Source organism: Cenococcum geophilum (genome assembly GCF_001692895.1).
Source record: "Cenococcum geophilum 1.58 unplaced genomic scaffold K441scaffold_45, whole genome shotgun sequence".
In the NCBI taxonomy this organism is placed as follows: Eukaryota; Fungi; Ascomycota; class Dothideomycetes; order Gloniales; family Gloniaceae; genus Cenococcum; species Cenococcum geophilum.
In genome coordinates, this window is record NW_027137603.1 from 17,714 (window position 1) to 33,189 (window position 15,476).

At 35.9% G+C, this 15,476-nt stretch overlaps 1 protein-coding gene across 1 annotated transcript; it reads left to right on the forward strand.

The window, feature by feature from the left end:
- Nucleotides 1–11,973: 11,973 nt before the first annotated feature.
- On the forward strand, nt 11,974–12,207 carry K441DRAFT_472591 (uncharacterized protein; the record flags this gene model as incomplete). Its single annotated transcript, XM_067641866.1, has 1 exon — nt 11,974–12,207. A coding segment is annotated over one exon (234 nt), but the record flags the coding sequence as incomplete, so codon positions are not given.
- Between the last annotated feature and the right edge of the window lie 3,269 nt (nt 12,208–15,476).

Consider the following 15,476-nt stretch of genomic DNA (forward strand, 5'->3'; position numbering starts at 1 on the left):
GCTAGCCAAAAATAATATAATTACTTACCCTCCATTTCCGCACCCTTACCTTTACTAGACAACTCGCACTCTATATATATAAAAATAGGTAGAATAGGTAAACGGGTCAATACTAAGGTAATACTTAACCTATAGCCATCCCAAAAAACCTCTCCTAGTTAAAAAAGAGCCCTCACTCTACGCCTTAACCCGTAATAGAAAAGGCGAAGGTAACTATAACCGCAGTATAGATTATACGCCTTAAAGCCACTGCTTTATTTGGAATACTTACTAGTTTAATAGATTACCATATATAAAGGTAGACGGCTTAATATTAGAGCCCTTCGGCGTGCTATTAGGCGAGGGAGTCTTAGAATAATATATCCTAGGATATTCTTATAACTTATCTAGCATTCTTAAAACGCCTAAGGGGATTAGATAATAAAGCCTAAGGTTTATACCTATTCTTTTTAGTAAACTTATTAGGGTAATATATGTTAACACTGTCCCTAGCTTACTCTTAGTATCCAACATCTAATTTTTATATCTATGCTTACGCTTTCCTTACTATTCTACTAAATTTAATTGCTGTTGCGATATATATATAGGGGATAAGTTAGGCTTACTATAGGCTAGCGGGGTTAACGACACGGAAGAATAACGTTAGATATTTGCGGTAGAAATACTAGGTGTTGCATAAGGGTGTGGAATATGGCGATATAACTATATAGAAGTGTTATTGCTGTCCTATATGCCGCCTATGCCTACCCTAGCATTATCTACACTGGTAAGCTATACGGATAAGGTAGATAAGCTTTGCTTTAAGTATAAGACAAGTATTAAACCTAGTATAGGTGGACCGGAATAAGGTATAGGATCTAAAAGCCGGCGCCCTAGGTAGGTAAAGTAGTTTAATAAGGTACCTCCCTATTAAATTTAGACACGAGCCTTACTAGCCTACTGCTTTTATTGCTAGGATTAACATTTAACTTTTCGTATACCTATACTATATCTGCTAAGGGATATGCTAATAGAATAAAATAGTTTCGCGTATAATAGCAAATAGTATTAGACAATCTTTAACTATATAATAATATTTTCTTAACTACTAACTTAACGCGAGTTAATAGGTCGCGGTCGCGGCTTAACCGCAACCGGTTAGAACTAGCAGCTAATTATAACAAATACACCCCTATTTAAGTTATTTGCAAGCACTATAGTAATAATACTCCTATTAATACTGCTATCAGTCTAATATATACTATACTAGTATACATTCTTTTAAGTTGTTAATCTATATACGCCCTAAACATTATAGAAACAGCTATAAGGTAACCTATTTTAGCTATAAGCTGTACCTTTTACTAACCAGGCAAATATAGGAGTGTTACTATAGTAGGTAAACGTAAAAACGCGTTATTAAATACTTAAACTAGTAGTAAGAACCCTACTTTAAGTTAACGTATAATAAGGAAATAAGGATAACTGGTATAATTAACCTTATATCTCTACCTAGCCTACTACTGGGAGTTGCCCACGTCTTAGCTAATAAAAGGAAAAACGCGCTAACGGAGAATAAGTATATAGAACCTAGCTAGAACGAGCACGTAGAACCTAGCTAGAATAAGCAATATTATAACTTTAGTCTAGTTATATCTAGGCGCGGAGAGGAGCAGGCACGTAATAGACCCTATTAACGTTATATATAATATATTAAGCTGGCTAACAATATATAGAATGTACATGGCCGCCTCTAGCTAAAAAGGGTAATCTCTAATAATAAGGATAGTGACTGCGAGTCTATACCTACTTCTTTTACAAAACGATAGCGACCAAATATTAATTAATCTACTAAATCTGTTAATGATCTGGTAGTAGAACCAGCTTAGTTAAAGACGCGAAGTCCTAATCTTTTAGTTAAGGTAGGTTATACCTTTATACATAACCGGAGTCTAACTATAATATTTAATAGTCTCCTCTACTATTTAGTACTTAATGGGCCTTAGTAAATAGAACACTCTTTTTACTATCTAACCGCCAACCGCTATAAAAAGCAGCATCTTTATAATATACCTCCGGCTCTTAATAATTGCGTATTGGTTTAAAATACTCTTTTACGCGTCTAATCCGTACCTTACCGCGTAAACAATTGCGTGCTAGTTTAAAATACTCTTACGCGCGCCCAATCTATACCTTATCGCGTAAACAACCAATATTTGGCTTTATATTCTCCCTAGTAAGCTATATCCGCCTAAACCCTAACATAGCTTCGTCTATAAGATAAGTAACCTCCCTCTAATATAGAGTACACTAACCTAGTATTTAATCTAAAGGGGACCTAAATAGCGCTAGGGAAAGTAAGGACGAGTTAGACTATAAAGACGATTTTAACCTAACTACCGCGCTACGGGCAAGAGAAGAGTACCTCTGGATATTATAACGGCGATATATAAAAGAAAACCCACCTAAGAGATATGAGCCTATATTTGCGCTTTATAGGTCTATTTTACTAGTAAGGCTAATAACTAACTCTAGGACTTATAATAGGCATCTTATTAACCTATAGTTCGACCGCTTTCTAGGCCTTATTAAGGATATAATAAAAAAGGCATAATTAGAAGCCATTTTAAAGTAGCTAAAAGTAGTATAAAAAAAAGCTAATCGTATTCCTAACCCGGTGTCCGCTCATAAGGTATCTATATACTAGAAATATTATATTAAATTATCTACTAATAATCTTAATATTATATATAGCTATTTAACGCAATAGGGAACTTTAGGAACTACGTAATTACGAAGGCTTATATAATTATAAGGGAGGTATTATTATGCCTAAGCCCAACCCACTCGACCATACAAACCACCAAAAAGGTAGCAGCAGTGTCTCGCGACTGGACGGGCTGCCGGTTGGAATGTCTTATAAGCTCTCCAGCCCATACGTAACGTATGGGTAGCGCAAGGCATGACAGGTATATAGGCTAGGGTTTAACGACGCGCCCGAACTAATTATAGAACTACTAACTAATTATAATTTTATTACACTAGATTACACAAAGGTATTTTGCCTATACTATTTAGTAAAATACTAATAAGAGTTAATAGCTAAGTAATAACCGCTTCCGTTCCGACGTAATAGTTACTAGTATAGCTAGTATATTTTACGGTAGAGGAAGGAACGGCCTTACCCGATTACCTTACTCTTATAATATATTTAAAAAGCTTACCAGTAATACTATTACTTTTGTTTTAACAGCAATATATTATATAATTAGGGAGTATAGAACTAGGTCTAAGGAAACGGACAACTTTTATAGCACTATTATTAGTGGTTAGTATATATCCGGTGTTTTACTACCTATTATTATTCTCTAACCCGTTGTAGAAGCCTATACTAACCTCTTAGGCGGCTAAAACCAGATGTCTAGAAAACGGCAATCTAAAATCTAGCTATGGCTTTAGCCTATAGTTATTAAACATGCTATAGGCCTAATGCCGGATTAATTAACTATAGAAATTATTAAGGACCCGTATAAAGATGACCTTAACGACCTTATAGCGGATCTAAGCAATAATATAAGAGAGAGGTTCCTCGCAAGCCTTAGCAATAACGAAACTAACGCGATTATTAACTTAGGCTATTTATTAGTAAGCTAGGCTATACTATCTAATCTACTAAGTCTGTCTTAAAGGGAGAGCTCTAGAGTAGGCCAGACTAGTCCACTAAATCCGTCTTAAAGGGAGAGCTCTAGAGTAAGCTAGAAAATCTAGGGCCCTACTACTACTATAATATTTGCTAATTTAACTTTTAAAACTAGCTAAGTTTGTTAGATTTAGCAGAATATATATCCTCCGCCCTAGTGTATTACTTTATCCTAAATATAGGAACCGGCGAGCCTAGGCTAAAAAGGTTTAAATCTAATAAGTTATTTATATAATTTAAGCAGTACTACAGCCTTATAGAGGACAGCTATAGCTAGTATAGTAATGGGAAAGCAATATTAAATTTAATTAAGAATAAGGAGTAGTATATAAAGTTTATAATATATACTCTGGACTCTAGTATAGAGGAGCCGGTAGAGTTTTTAGTAGGAGATTAGGTGTAGGACTTTCTATACTCTCCTATAGGATAACTGCGGCTTCTTTATTGTATATACTAGCTCTTAATCTACCTTTCTTTCGGCCTATATCTACTACTCTTAGTAGCTACTTTTTGGCTATATATATATGCTATACTAGTAAAGCTAAATACTTATATTATATTATTGTCGCAGGGAGAGCAGGAAAGGTCTTATAATTTTAGAATATATTATAAAACAGTTAGAATATTATATTAAATTATCTAAAATAATATATTAGATTATATAAGGAAGTGTATACAATTTGCCTTACTAGCCTTATAAATAGCTTTAAAGTAGCCTTTTTTTATTATCTAAAATATACTGTTGGTACAAAAGAGGTAGATGGCTCCAAATACAATTATGGTTGCAGGTTGCGTGCAGGTTACGTACAGGTTGCGCGCAGGCTACGCGCAGGCTGCGTGTCAAAAAAACACAACATAGGCTAGTCGGTCGGGTTGCCAAATGCCCTCAACTGCGCGCCAATTGCGTCAACCACCAACCATTGAGGCCATTGGAAGGGTACCATATTTTGCCAATATAACTAAATAGGCTATCTATAAGTGTATTAAGGTATAGTATTTAGAATATAGATACTTACTAGCTATATATTTAGGCTTAAAATCTCTATCTATAGTAGGAAGGCGGATATAGATTTTACCTTTATTAGTCCTTNATATANGANGAGTATTAGTATTAACTATAGGGTATTCTATATAGCTACGTCTTATATTTTTACTACCTCCTTCTATTATCGCTTCTATTTAAGGTCTACCTATTTTGTAATAAGTATAGTAGATCTCTACTAGTACAGCGCTAGGTCTCTACCTAGTAAGCTAATAGTTCCTATATTCTTTCTTTTCTTTCTACTTATAGGTAGAGGGCTTCCTAGCTAGTATACTTAGGCGTATTGCCTTTAAGGGGCCTCAATCCTTACATACGTTTTAGTATTTAGCATATATTTTCTTTTACTAAGTAGCCTTATACTATAACTATTCTCTATATAGTGTTATTTAATTAATATATAAGTCTACTAGTAGAACTACTACTTTTATCTTGTATAGCGCGTAATATTCTCTTATAAACCCTATAGTTCATATATAGGTACTAGATTTATAGCGCTTTATAATACCTAGTCTTAGGCCTAGATCTAGAGCGTATAGTATTATTAGCTTACTATAAATAAATTAATAATTATATAATTCTTATATAATTATAATTTTATATTTACTAGTATAAAATATATTTATACGCCTATATAAGGCTCTATATAAAGTCTATACAAGGCTCTGCACAAAGCTCTATATTAAGGCTCTACACAAAGCTCCGCTCTCGAAGCTCTACTTAAAAGCTCTACTCGAAGCTCTACTAAAGCTCTACTCGAAGCTTCTGCTTAAAGCTCTGCTTAAGCTCCCAAGCTCTGCACAAGGCTCTGCAAAGCTCTGCACGAGGCTCTGCACGAAGCTGCATCTCCAGAGCTCTGCACGAGAGCTCTCTGCACGAGGGCTCTGCACGAAGCTCTGCACGAGCTGCGCACGACACGAAGCTCTGCACGAAGGCTCTGCACGAAAGCTCAGTCCTGCACGAAGCTCTGCACGAAAGCTCTGCACGAAGCTCTGCACGAAGCTCTGCACGAAGCTCTGCAGAAGCTCTGCACGAATCTCTACGCGGAGCTCTGCGTAGGGCTCTGCGTAAGCCTCTACTAAAGCTCTACATAAGGCTTTATTAAAGCTCTGCGCGAGGCTCTACCTAAAGCTTACCCCCTTCTATAAAGCAAATCTATACCTACTAGTAGTCCTTAGTTATTATTTAAAGCTAGCTCGTCGGTTTGGGTACTCTGGCTGCGGTAGGAAGAGGTCATAGGAAAGGTGCGGCTGCTACGACTCGGGGGCGTCGGGCGCGATAACGAGATAACAAATTGGAATCGGGCAAATCGGGCAACGTAGTCTTCTTCGCCAGGTTTGATTTGGTAATTCTAGCCGTTAGGAATAGCTTAGGGAGCTATAGAAGTTAAGACAATTTGGCTCAAAGTAGGTGTATATAGGCCTAAATACCCCGCGCAGGACTAACAAAAATCCGAACCGTGTACCAGACCTTCTAACAAAGGTCTTGCCAAAAGCGGCTAGCGGCTTGGCAAGGTAAGCCTTGGCAAGAAGGTCTGGGAACGAGACAATGGGAGACGGGCGATCGAGCGTCGTCGATATTCGAAATTTCCATTTTCCCAATTTTATTTCTTACTACTTGTACTACCCCTACCTATTAACCACAACCTTACGGAGTATGGTATAGTCATCCCGGAGGAGTTTCCTATTCGCTAGAGCTCATAGAGCCTGGGGGGGTGTGTTGGTAGGGGGGGGTACTTGGGCAGTCTCTTTGAGCTCAGCGACGTGTCACGTGACAGCGCGCGGGCCATCGTGTAGATATCTTCTCGGGGCCTTCGAGCCCCTGAGATTCTTCCTCATAGAGTATCATATGTATCATTCCATCAGCCTGCTCAGTGCCCTGACAGTTGCCTAATAGATTAACTCTAATTATATTCTAAGAATTACTACAAGGAAGGAACTATCTAGGTAGGGACTGTGGTCCTTTAAATACACAACTATACTCCTATAAAATCCTTCTTATACATAATATACGTGCGCTCTATTTACTCTATTACGGATTATATAGATCCCTTAAATTATATAGATTACGTTACGTAACCTTAGTTACTATTCCTCGTTATATAGCTCTATTAGCTCTATCCTAGACCGTGCTTAAATTAACCAACTAAATTCTTCTAACTCTTCTCCAAGTAGTTATAACATCGTACTTAAAGCGTCTATAATATTTACCACCTTATTTAACTTATAAGCTTTAACCACTAGATATAGGTTATTTTAGGCCACTTTCTTACTACTATAGGGAGTAAGTAGATACCTTCTATTAATATAGCTACTTAGGCGTTAATAAAGAATTTTTTTAAAGCTCTACCTAAAGGTGTATATATAGGTATTTACCCCTAATACGATCTATAGCGCCTAGAAAGCTATAGGCCTTCTATCTTATAATTTTACTACTATCTTAGAGACTCTTACCCGTATAAAGGTAAGCCTAATCCTAATTATACTTATTAGGGTTTAGAACGGCTCTATTTAATATAGCGACGTTAAGCTTTAGTAGAGTCGTTAGTGTCTTTAAAGTGCGTAAAGCAGTAGGTATATTTAATCCCTTTATATTTTAGCTTTAAAAAGGCTCTATTATATATTTAGGTATAATCTATAGCCTATAAATAAGTATATTAAAGGGTCGTTGATCTGAAAAGGGACGTCGCAGGAATATAGTAGTCGTCCGTGCAATTAGTCGGCGCGTGGGCCTATATCACTACTATAACGTAGTTAAATTAATTTAAGCGATATTAAGATCGAAAGAGTAATATAAAGGCTTTAATTTGGCCTATTTGAAATATATATAAGCTTGTTATTGATTTTATTATAAATTGATTAAATATCACCTGTATGTGGCTCGCTACGTAGGGTGGCTCGCTTCCTGGTCAGCTATATTATTTAAAGATCTTCTATCTAGTCTTCCTTTACTACCTCTATTGAAAAGTAGGATCAAGAGAGAACTCTATCTAATTGAGAGCGGCCAGTGCTTTTATCAATATTCGGTATTGATCACTATGAGGTAAGGATGTGGATAGGGAGTCTAATTGATATAACAATAGGGTATATTATATAGATAGACGAATCCTTAAGGGAAGAGGAGGAGTCTGTGTGCGAGACAAGGAAGGGTTTCCTTAGGTACGTGCAGCGCACGTACCTCATAGGCGAGTCACCCCTGAGGGAGAAACCTCTTGGCAGGAATCTGACCAATTAGACAACTTCGACCGTGCGGTCGAAGTTCCTTGAAATCTCTTCAACCACCTATATAAAAATAAGCAATACATAGAGTTTTAGCTCTATAACCTCAATTTAATATATAAAGCTATGCGTAGAGCCTCTTTACGCCTCTATAAGTAAAGTCTCTATATATAGAGCCTTTGTATACAGAGCTATAGTATATAGAGCTATTATACGTGGAGTTATTATACGTAGGGCCGTATGCAAAGCTATTATATATAAATATAACCGACTACTAGTACTAAGACTTGCGCTACCTTATAACTTACTATCCTATTTCCTACTATTGTATATCTTACTACTTATTTTTGTTACCTATTTCTATTACCTATTACTAATTAAGTGGCGCTATCTACAGTGGAGACTGTGGATTATTATTATTATCTTTTTGCTACCTACCTTATGTATATATAGACACTTTAGAGCTACGTTTATAATTAAGTCGCTTGTATTACGGCTTGTATAAATACCTCTAAACTAAAGCTTATAGAATGCTGTATTATAAAGATACTAAGCTAAAGAGAAGGAAAAGGGGTTGCTAGGACCGATGTAAATAAATATATAAAGTAAGCCGCTAAGGCGCTAGCTTTGGGCGGGCCAATTATAGGTCGGTAGAATATAGCAGAATTTAGCAAGTAACGTGCGATAGCGCCGTTATATCACCCCCCTCTTTAAAAGAAAGCCTACTCTTAGGCTTAGTTAGAAATAGAGTAGTACTAGGCTTATAAAACGTGGAATTATAAAATATAAGATAAGGAGAAAAAGGGGATATAAGTGCGTCCGGACTAAGTATAAAAAGGTAATTATAGGTTAAGTAGAAGCACTAGGCTAGAAAAGGTAGCTATTAAAAGTCTTAGCATAGATCTAACTAATTAGGCAACTTTAACCGGCGGTTAAAGTTTCTAGATATCTAAAATTTTATAGTACTACAGTCAAAACTCTTTATAACGATGCGGGTCGTACGGCCGACCGTATCGTAATACCAATGGTATTGTTATATATAAAGTCACGTGTTAGATTAATAAGCGGGGAAAAGGAGGCCGATACGTGGCCGGGTATCCTAAAAGGGTGTAGGGCACCTACCTTACGGGCTAAGTAGGGTCCCTCCCATACAAAATCTCTACTAGTTATACCGATTTTGGTAGGGAAAACTTAACGATATTGTGAATAGTTAGTATATTGTAATATTACACTAAAAAAACTTTAATTAAGGTGTAGATTGTAATATAGAGTATATCGTTGTAATCAAATATCGTACTAAAGAGTTTTGACTGTAGCAGAAAACGGCAGAATATAGTAGAATTTAGCAGATAGCTATCTTAGGGCTTTAAGGCGTTCTTATCCCTATACTCCTCTAGTAATTTATTATCTTTATTATACTAGCATTTTATCTACTTATCTAGGTACTTTAGGGGTCTAGGTATATTAGGGTATTAGTTATAAAACTCTTTAAGCTTCTAGAGGTAGCTTATAAAGTTCTATATAGGGTACTACATTAGGAAAATATTTATAGAATAAGATTTAAGTAGACTTTATTTAGCGCGTTTCGCGTAATTAATATACAATTAATTAACTTAATATATAACTTAACTAACTTAATATGCAATTAACTAACTTAATATATAACTTAACTAACTTACTATATAATTAACTAACTTAATATGTAATTAACTAACTTAATATATTTAAAAGTTAAATAATATACAGTTAACCTACTTAACAACTTTAAAAGCTAACTGCATATTCCTTAACACGCAATTAACTAACTTAACAACTTTAAAAGCTAACTGCACATTCCTTAATATGCAATTAAGGTAATATAATATATTATTTTAAAGTTATATACCAATTACGCAAATGAATTTTTACTATTATCTTAGCCTATAGTATACTAGCTTATAATATATATTAGGATTAAAATAATTATATATAATTTTATATAATTTTATATAATCTTATATAATCTTATACAATCTTATATAATCTTATACAATCTTATATAATCTTATATAGGTTTATTATTATATTATATATTATAGATTCTATACTAGCTTAGCTACTTTTACTATTTATTCTAGCTTCTATATAATAACGTAATATAAGTTCCTTTTTTAAAAAAGTTATATAAGTATAGAGTATTATATTGGTCCTAATTAATATAATTATTAACATAGTATAAATCTAGATAAGAAGTAGCAGCTAGAATAATATGCGCGCTTTATAGAATAAATAGCATTAAATAAAAGCAACTACCTCTAAGTACTTGCCTAGTATTTACGCTTAGGCGCGGCCACCTTTTTACCTTAACTATGCTATATGTTGGATGCGGCAGTTTATAATTCAATAGCTAAAGCAGCTTTACTATAGCTCTAGTATACTATATATATATATATATACTATACTTATCTAACCTTTTAATATCTAGAATAGTAATAATTAGCTAAAGCTGGCCTATAAGTCCCCTACCTAACGGCGTGCGGCCCTTTTTAGTACGGTTGCTGTTATCCATATACTTCTAGACCTATACGTAATTACGCCTCTACTAGTTAAAATATTACTAATTTAGTATATAACGTACTACCTCACTAATTTAGCCCTTAAGGTCGGTTATATTTTTTCCGTTTTATTTCTAACAGCGAATAAATAAATGTATTTTAATAAGCAGGCGCTTAACCTGTAAGGGGTCCTTCTCTTTCCGGTCTATATTAGAGTTCTAGGCATATTTACCTTATAGTTTTCGCCTATACTCTTAAATAAATACCGTAATACCGTCTAGAAACCCTAGGATTTTATAATAGTTTACTATATAAGATATATAAAGCCATATCTTTAACCTAAGACGCCTTTAGATAAGATCTATTGCCCTATTTATATCTTCTAAAAGCTACTAAAGCTTTATAACTGCTAAATATTATATTAGTTAAGTAACCTACACCTCTAGACACTAGGAAGACTGTAGTATAGAATTACTATTTATAAGAGCTATTTCGTCTTCTATTGCTAGTACTACTACCTATCTTAAATTATAAGAGTAGATTTAAGATGGCGAATCCCGTTTATTTATTAAGTTATAAAACGCCTTAATAATATAACGGTGTCTAGCTTCGCTATTTACGCTAGTATAGTACCTATCTGCGCATCTATATAGGTGGATATTTTCCTTAAAATATACAAGCCTGAGGGCATGGAATTTTAGTATATTAAAATGGCCTATATTAGAATCCTTTGCCTTTAAACAGAAACTTTAAAACACGCCTTTAAGCATATCAATTTAATATAGGGCGTAGTGCATATATTATAGTGCCTCCTTATTATAGGTGCGATACTAAGCTATAATAACGAAGTTATATACGGCTCTTATAAAATGCATAGTATATAGTTCCCTAGACGACTGTGACGGCGCTGGGGCGCGTCACCTAGTCAGGGGTTCGCTTAGGACTTGGCATGTGTATATGGACGTGGCCTCACCACCTTCTCTTGCTCCTTAGCTTAATATCTTCGTAATACAGCATTCGTTCGCTTCTCCTTGCAAGCATTCATTTAAGTCTCTGTCGAGACATTTGTTTGACAGTTCGAGCCGTCACATTATATTAAGCTCCCCAGTCATACGCAGGCTGCGGTATCTCAGGTCTCAGGTTCCGTATAGGCTGATCGTGCATGCGTGCGAGCGACACCTATAGCTTCTCTTAGGTTTACCCCAGGCTCGCGTTTCTTCTTCTTTATTATCATTATTATTATCATCATCTTCTTCTTCTACGATGGACCCAATGCAGGCTTTTGCAGACTTACAGGCCCAGGTCGCACAGCTGCAAGCCGAAGTCCAATTTTTACGTTCTATAACGACCACCCCCTCCCGACCGAAGCCCTCCCTTCTAGACCCCGAAAAGTTCAACGGACACCCTTATAAATTTAATACTTGGTTGCCATCGATTAAGGCAAAGTTACGGGTTGATAGTGCGGCTATTGGCGATACAGTCGCGCAGTTCTACTACGTGTACTTGAATCTCGATAGCAGCGTACAGGCAATAGTTCTCCCCCAGCTTGGACAGGCAGAAAAGTCAAATACGTGGGATTACAATACAATTCTTGATCAGTTGGTGCGCGTCTACGATAACCTGAACAAGGTGCAACAGGCAGAGGATAGGCTGCTGTCCCTACGGCAAGATAACGATTTAGTACCGACCTATATATCAAAATTCGAACGCGTTCTGTACGAGGCAGACGGGCAGAATTGGCCAGATGTTAATAAGATATCAATATTTAGGAACGGGCTAAGCACTACCATCCGTAGTAGGCTTAATTAGCAGCTTAACCTACCGAAAAAATACCCTGATTTTGTTCGAACCGTTCAACAGCTAGCTGGCCGATTGTCTTCTTATTCTACGGTACAGTCTTCTAGCAACGGCAACGGTAACGGCAACTACTATCGCGGAGCAGAGCCTATGGATATCGGTGCTATTGGAATTAACGCAATTGATACCTCTACCTCCGCACGATCTATCTCCGCACGATCTACCTCCGCACGATCTACACCCCCACAATCTACTAGTTCCCCCATGGGACCCCGCGCTCGGTCTATGTCACCAGCTTATAGAGAACGATGTAGATTGGAAGGACGTTGCGTACGCTGTGGTGCACATGACCACTGGGTTGAAGATTGTCTGCTAGAGCCGTTTAAGAAGCAGATTAGTATGACAGCCCTCTGTGACTATAACCAGGCTCTCCAAAAATAGGCTCTCCGCGATCTGGCTACCTATAATCAGGAATTTAAATCGGATTTGGATATAGATGAGGAAATTGGTTGGTTATAAAGGGGTGAGATTTAATCTATTTACTGTATGTAAGATAGATAAGCACCTAGAGAAAAGCCTAAGGGCAGGCTTTTTCAAAGAGGGGGGTGATGTGACGGCGCTGGGGCGCGTCACCTAGTCAGGGGTTCGCTTAGGACTTGGCATGTGTATATAGACGTGGCCTCACCACCTTCTCTTGCTCCTTAGCTTAATATCTTCGTAATACAGCATTCGTTCGCTTCTCCTTGCAAGCATTCATTCAAGTCTCTGTCGAGACATTTGTTTGATAGTTCGAGCCGTCACAACGACAGTAGGAGGGCTAGTATAGCGATAAGTTAACGAACTATAGCTTTTTATTTATTACCTATCTGTTAAGTAACTTTACTAAATAATAGATTATTAAACCGTTTTAGCCCTATAAAAGCTAGGACTTATTTAAAACGCTAATTAAGCTAAGCCTCCGTAGATATATTTATTATAGTTATTTTTGTCCTTCTTCTCTTTCTTTTTAGCTGGATAATATCGCCTATTAGTTTCCGTACCCATTTAATAAGTTATATAAATAATACCCTTTAGAAGCTAATGTGGAACGTCTACTATTATACCCTTATAGATATTAAATAGGCAATAGTGCTATGTAAAATATTCTACTAAGTATACCCAGTTATCTAAGGATGGAAGAATATTCTCTAGTTACTAGCGTTTAATCTATCTTTTCGTCTCCTTATAGGTATATAGCGGGTATTATTTCTTAGTTAAGTTTTTACGCTTTAGAGGGGGGGCCTAGCACATAGTATAGTGTTATTGGCTTTTAACACCTATAAGCAGCACTTGTTCTTTATAGTCTGCTATTATTTTATATATAATGAGATAACATCGTTACATAAAATTATCCGTATATTAAAGGTCTACGCCACTTTCTGTAAGATGCTTAATTGCTATTATATTTTAGTTAATAGAATATAGCGTTAGAATACTAAAGTAGGACTTATATTTAAGTATAGTTCTTATCGCCTTATAATATACTTTACTTTTTATATTATTATCCTTTTCTTTAATAACTCGTATAAAGCTAATAAGGATATTTACGGGGGATATCTATTAGCGCTAAACTTATTGGTTAAGATTACCGATAGTAAGATATACTAGCCAGGCCGATTTATCGCTATAGTATATTATTAGCTGGGTTTTATTAACTACTATAAGTATAGGAACTACTATAGTACCACTAGGAAGCTTGCCTTATATCTTCTACTACTAGTTACCGCTAAATAGCTTATTATAAACTTAATAGTTTTCGGCATTATAGAGTCTCTTTAGTGTATATACTAGTGCATCTTTAAAGGGTTAATAGTTAATTAGAAAGGCAATTATATTTATAATATCCTAATAAAGAATATAATATTCCCTCTATTTAGAGCCTTTAATATTTAATTCTACCTTATACTTTAATTGGAGCTATTATTACGGCACTAACCTAACACGTTATTATGACACGAGCACAGACCTGGCCCTTGAGCGACGTGTATATATACCGCCTCACCTCCTATATAGATCCTCACACGATATCGTTTGTCAATGATATACAGTCACCTCGTACCTCGTACCTTGACAGTCAGCACGTACTATAACAGCTATTATTCGTCTTATATGCTAAATAAAATAGCGGTAATTAGTTCTTCCTATTAATTTATAGATTAGAAGCTAAGTAGGCTATAAAGTAGGCTAAGGCGGGTATCTTTAAGTAGTGCGTTAACGTCTCCCTTTATACAGCAAATGCGGTGCAGCTATATTAAAAAGGCGTAATTATACGTTATCTGCATAGCATATACGTAGAATAGTATAAGTTATTAGTATAGGTTACTACTAGCGGGTTACTAATAGGTTATAGACCTTAGTTAAATAAACCCCGGTTATAAACAGGCCTATTCTCTAATATATAAATAATCTACTTAGCTAGCATAGAGTAACGGACTAGGTCTAGGAAGGGTGCTTTTTAAATTAAGCTTTATTGCCGGTATACGCCATAGCCTTACCTGCGGGTTATAGCAATTATTACTTATTCTTTAATCCCTTTAGGCGTCCTCTGTTCCGCTTTAATGTAGGTTATATTTTAATAGCGGCGCTTACTTTTTACCTACGCTTCGGCTATAAGGCTAGGGTATTCCGCTTACGGTACTTATCTAATAGTTAATAATAATTCTTAAATTCTATCTCGTATTTCTATTTATTATATTTATTTAGCCATCCTAGCCATTTAATAAGGTACTGTGGTTGTCTAGCATAATCCTAGTAGGCGATAATTGCTTTTACTTCCTAGCTACCTTCCTTAAGCTTTTTTACTACTAGGGGTTAAAACCTAGGGTGTGACCTATAAGGCTCTAGTAGGGAGATATAAAAGACTAGGTGGAGATATAAAAGACTAGGTGGAGCTATACTATAGTAGGTAAAAGCTCTAGCTTATATACTTACTACCTTACGCGCTCTAGGATCTAAAACGGTCTTATAAACTTATAGTTAAGCTTTTTATAGGAACGTTTTATGCGGATGTTCTTAGAGGAGAGTAGGACTTATTTACTAACGGCGAAGTGCTTAGCCAGGTAGTAATAATTATAGTATTTTACCTAAAGCTTTTAGGCGTATATTATTGACGCCGCTATTACCTTATATATAAGGCGCAGGCGTTATAAATACATCTTTATAAGTTAGAT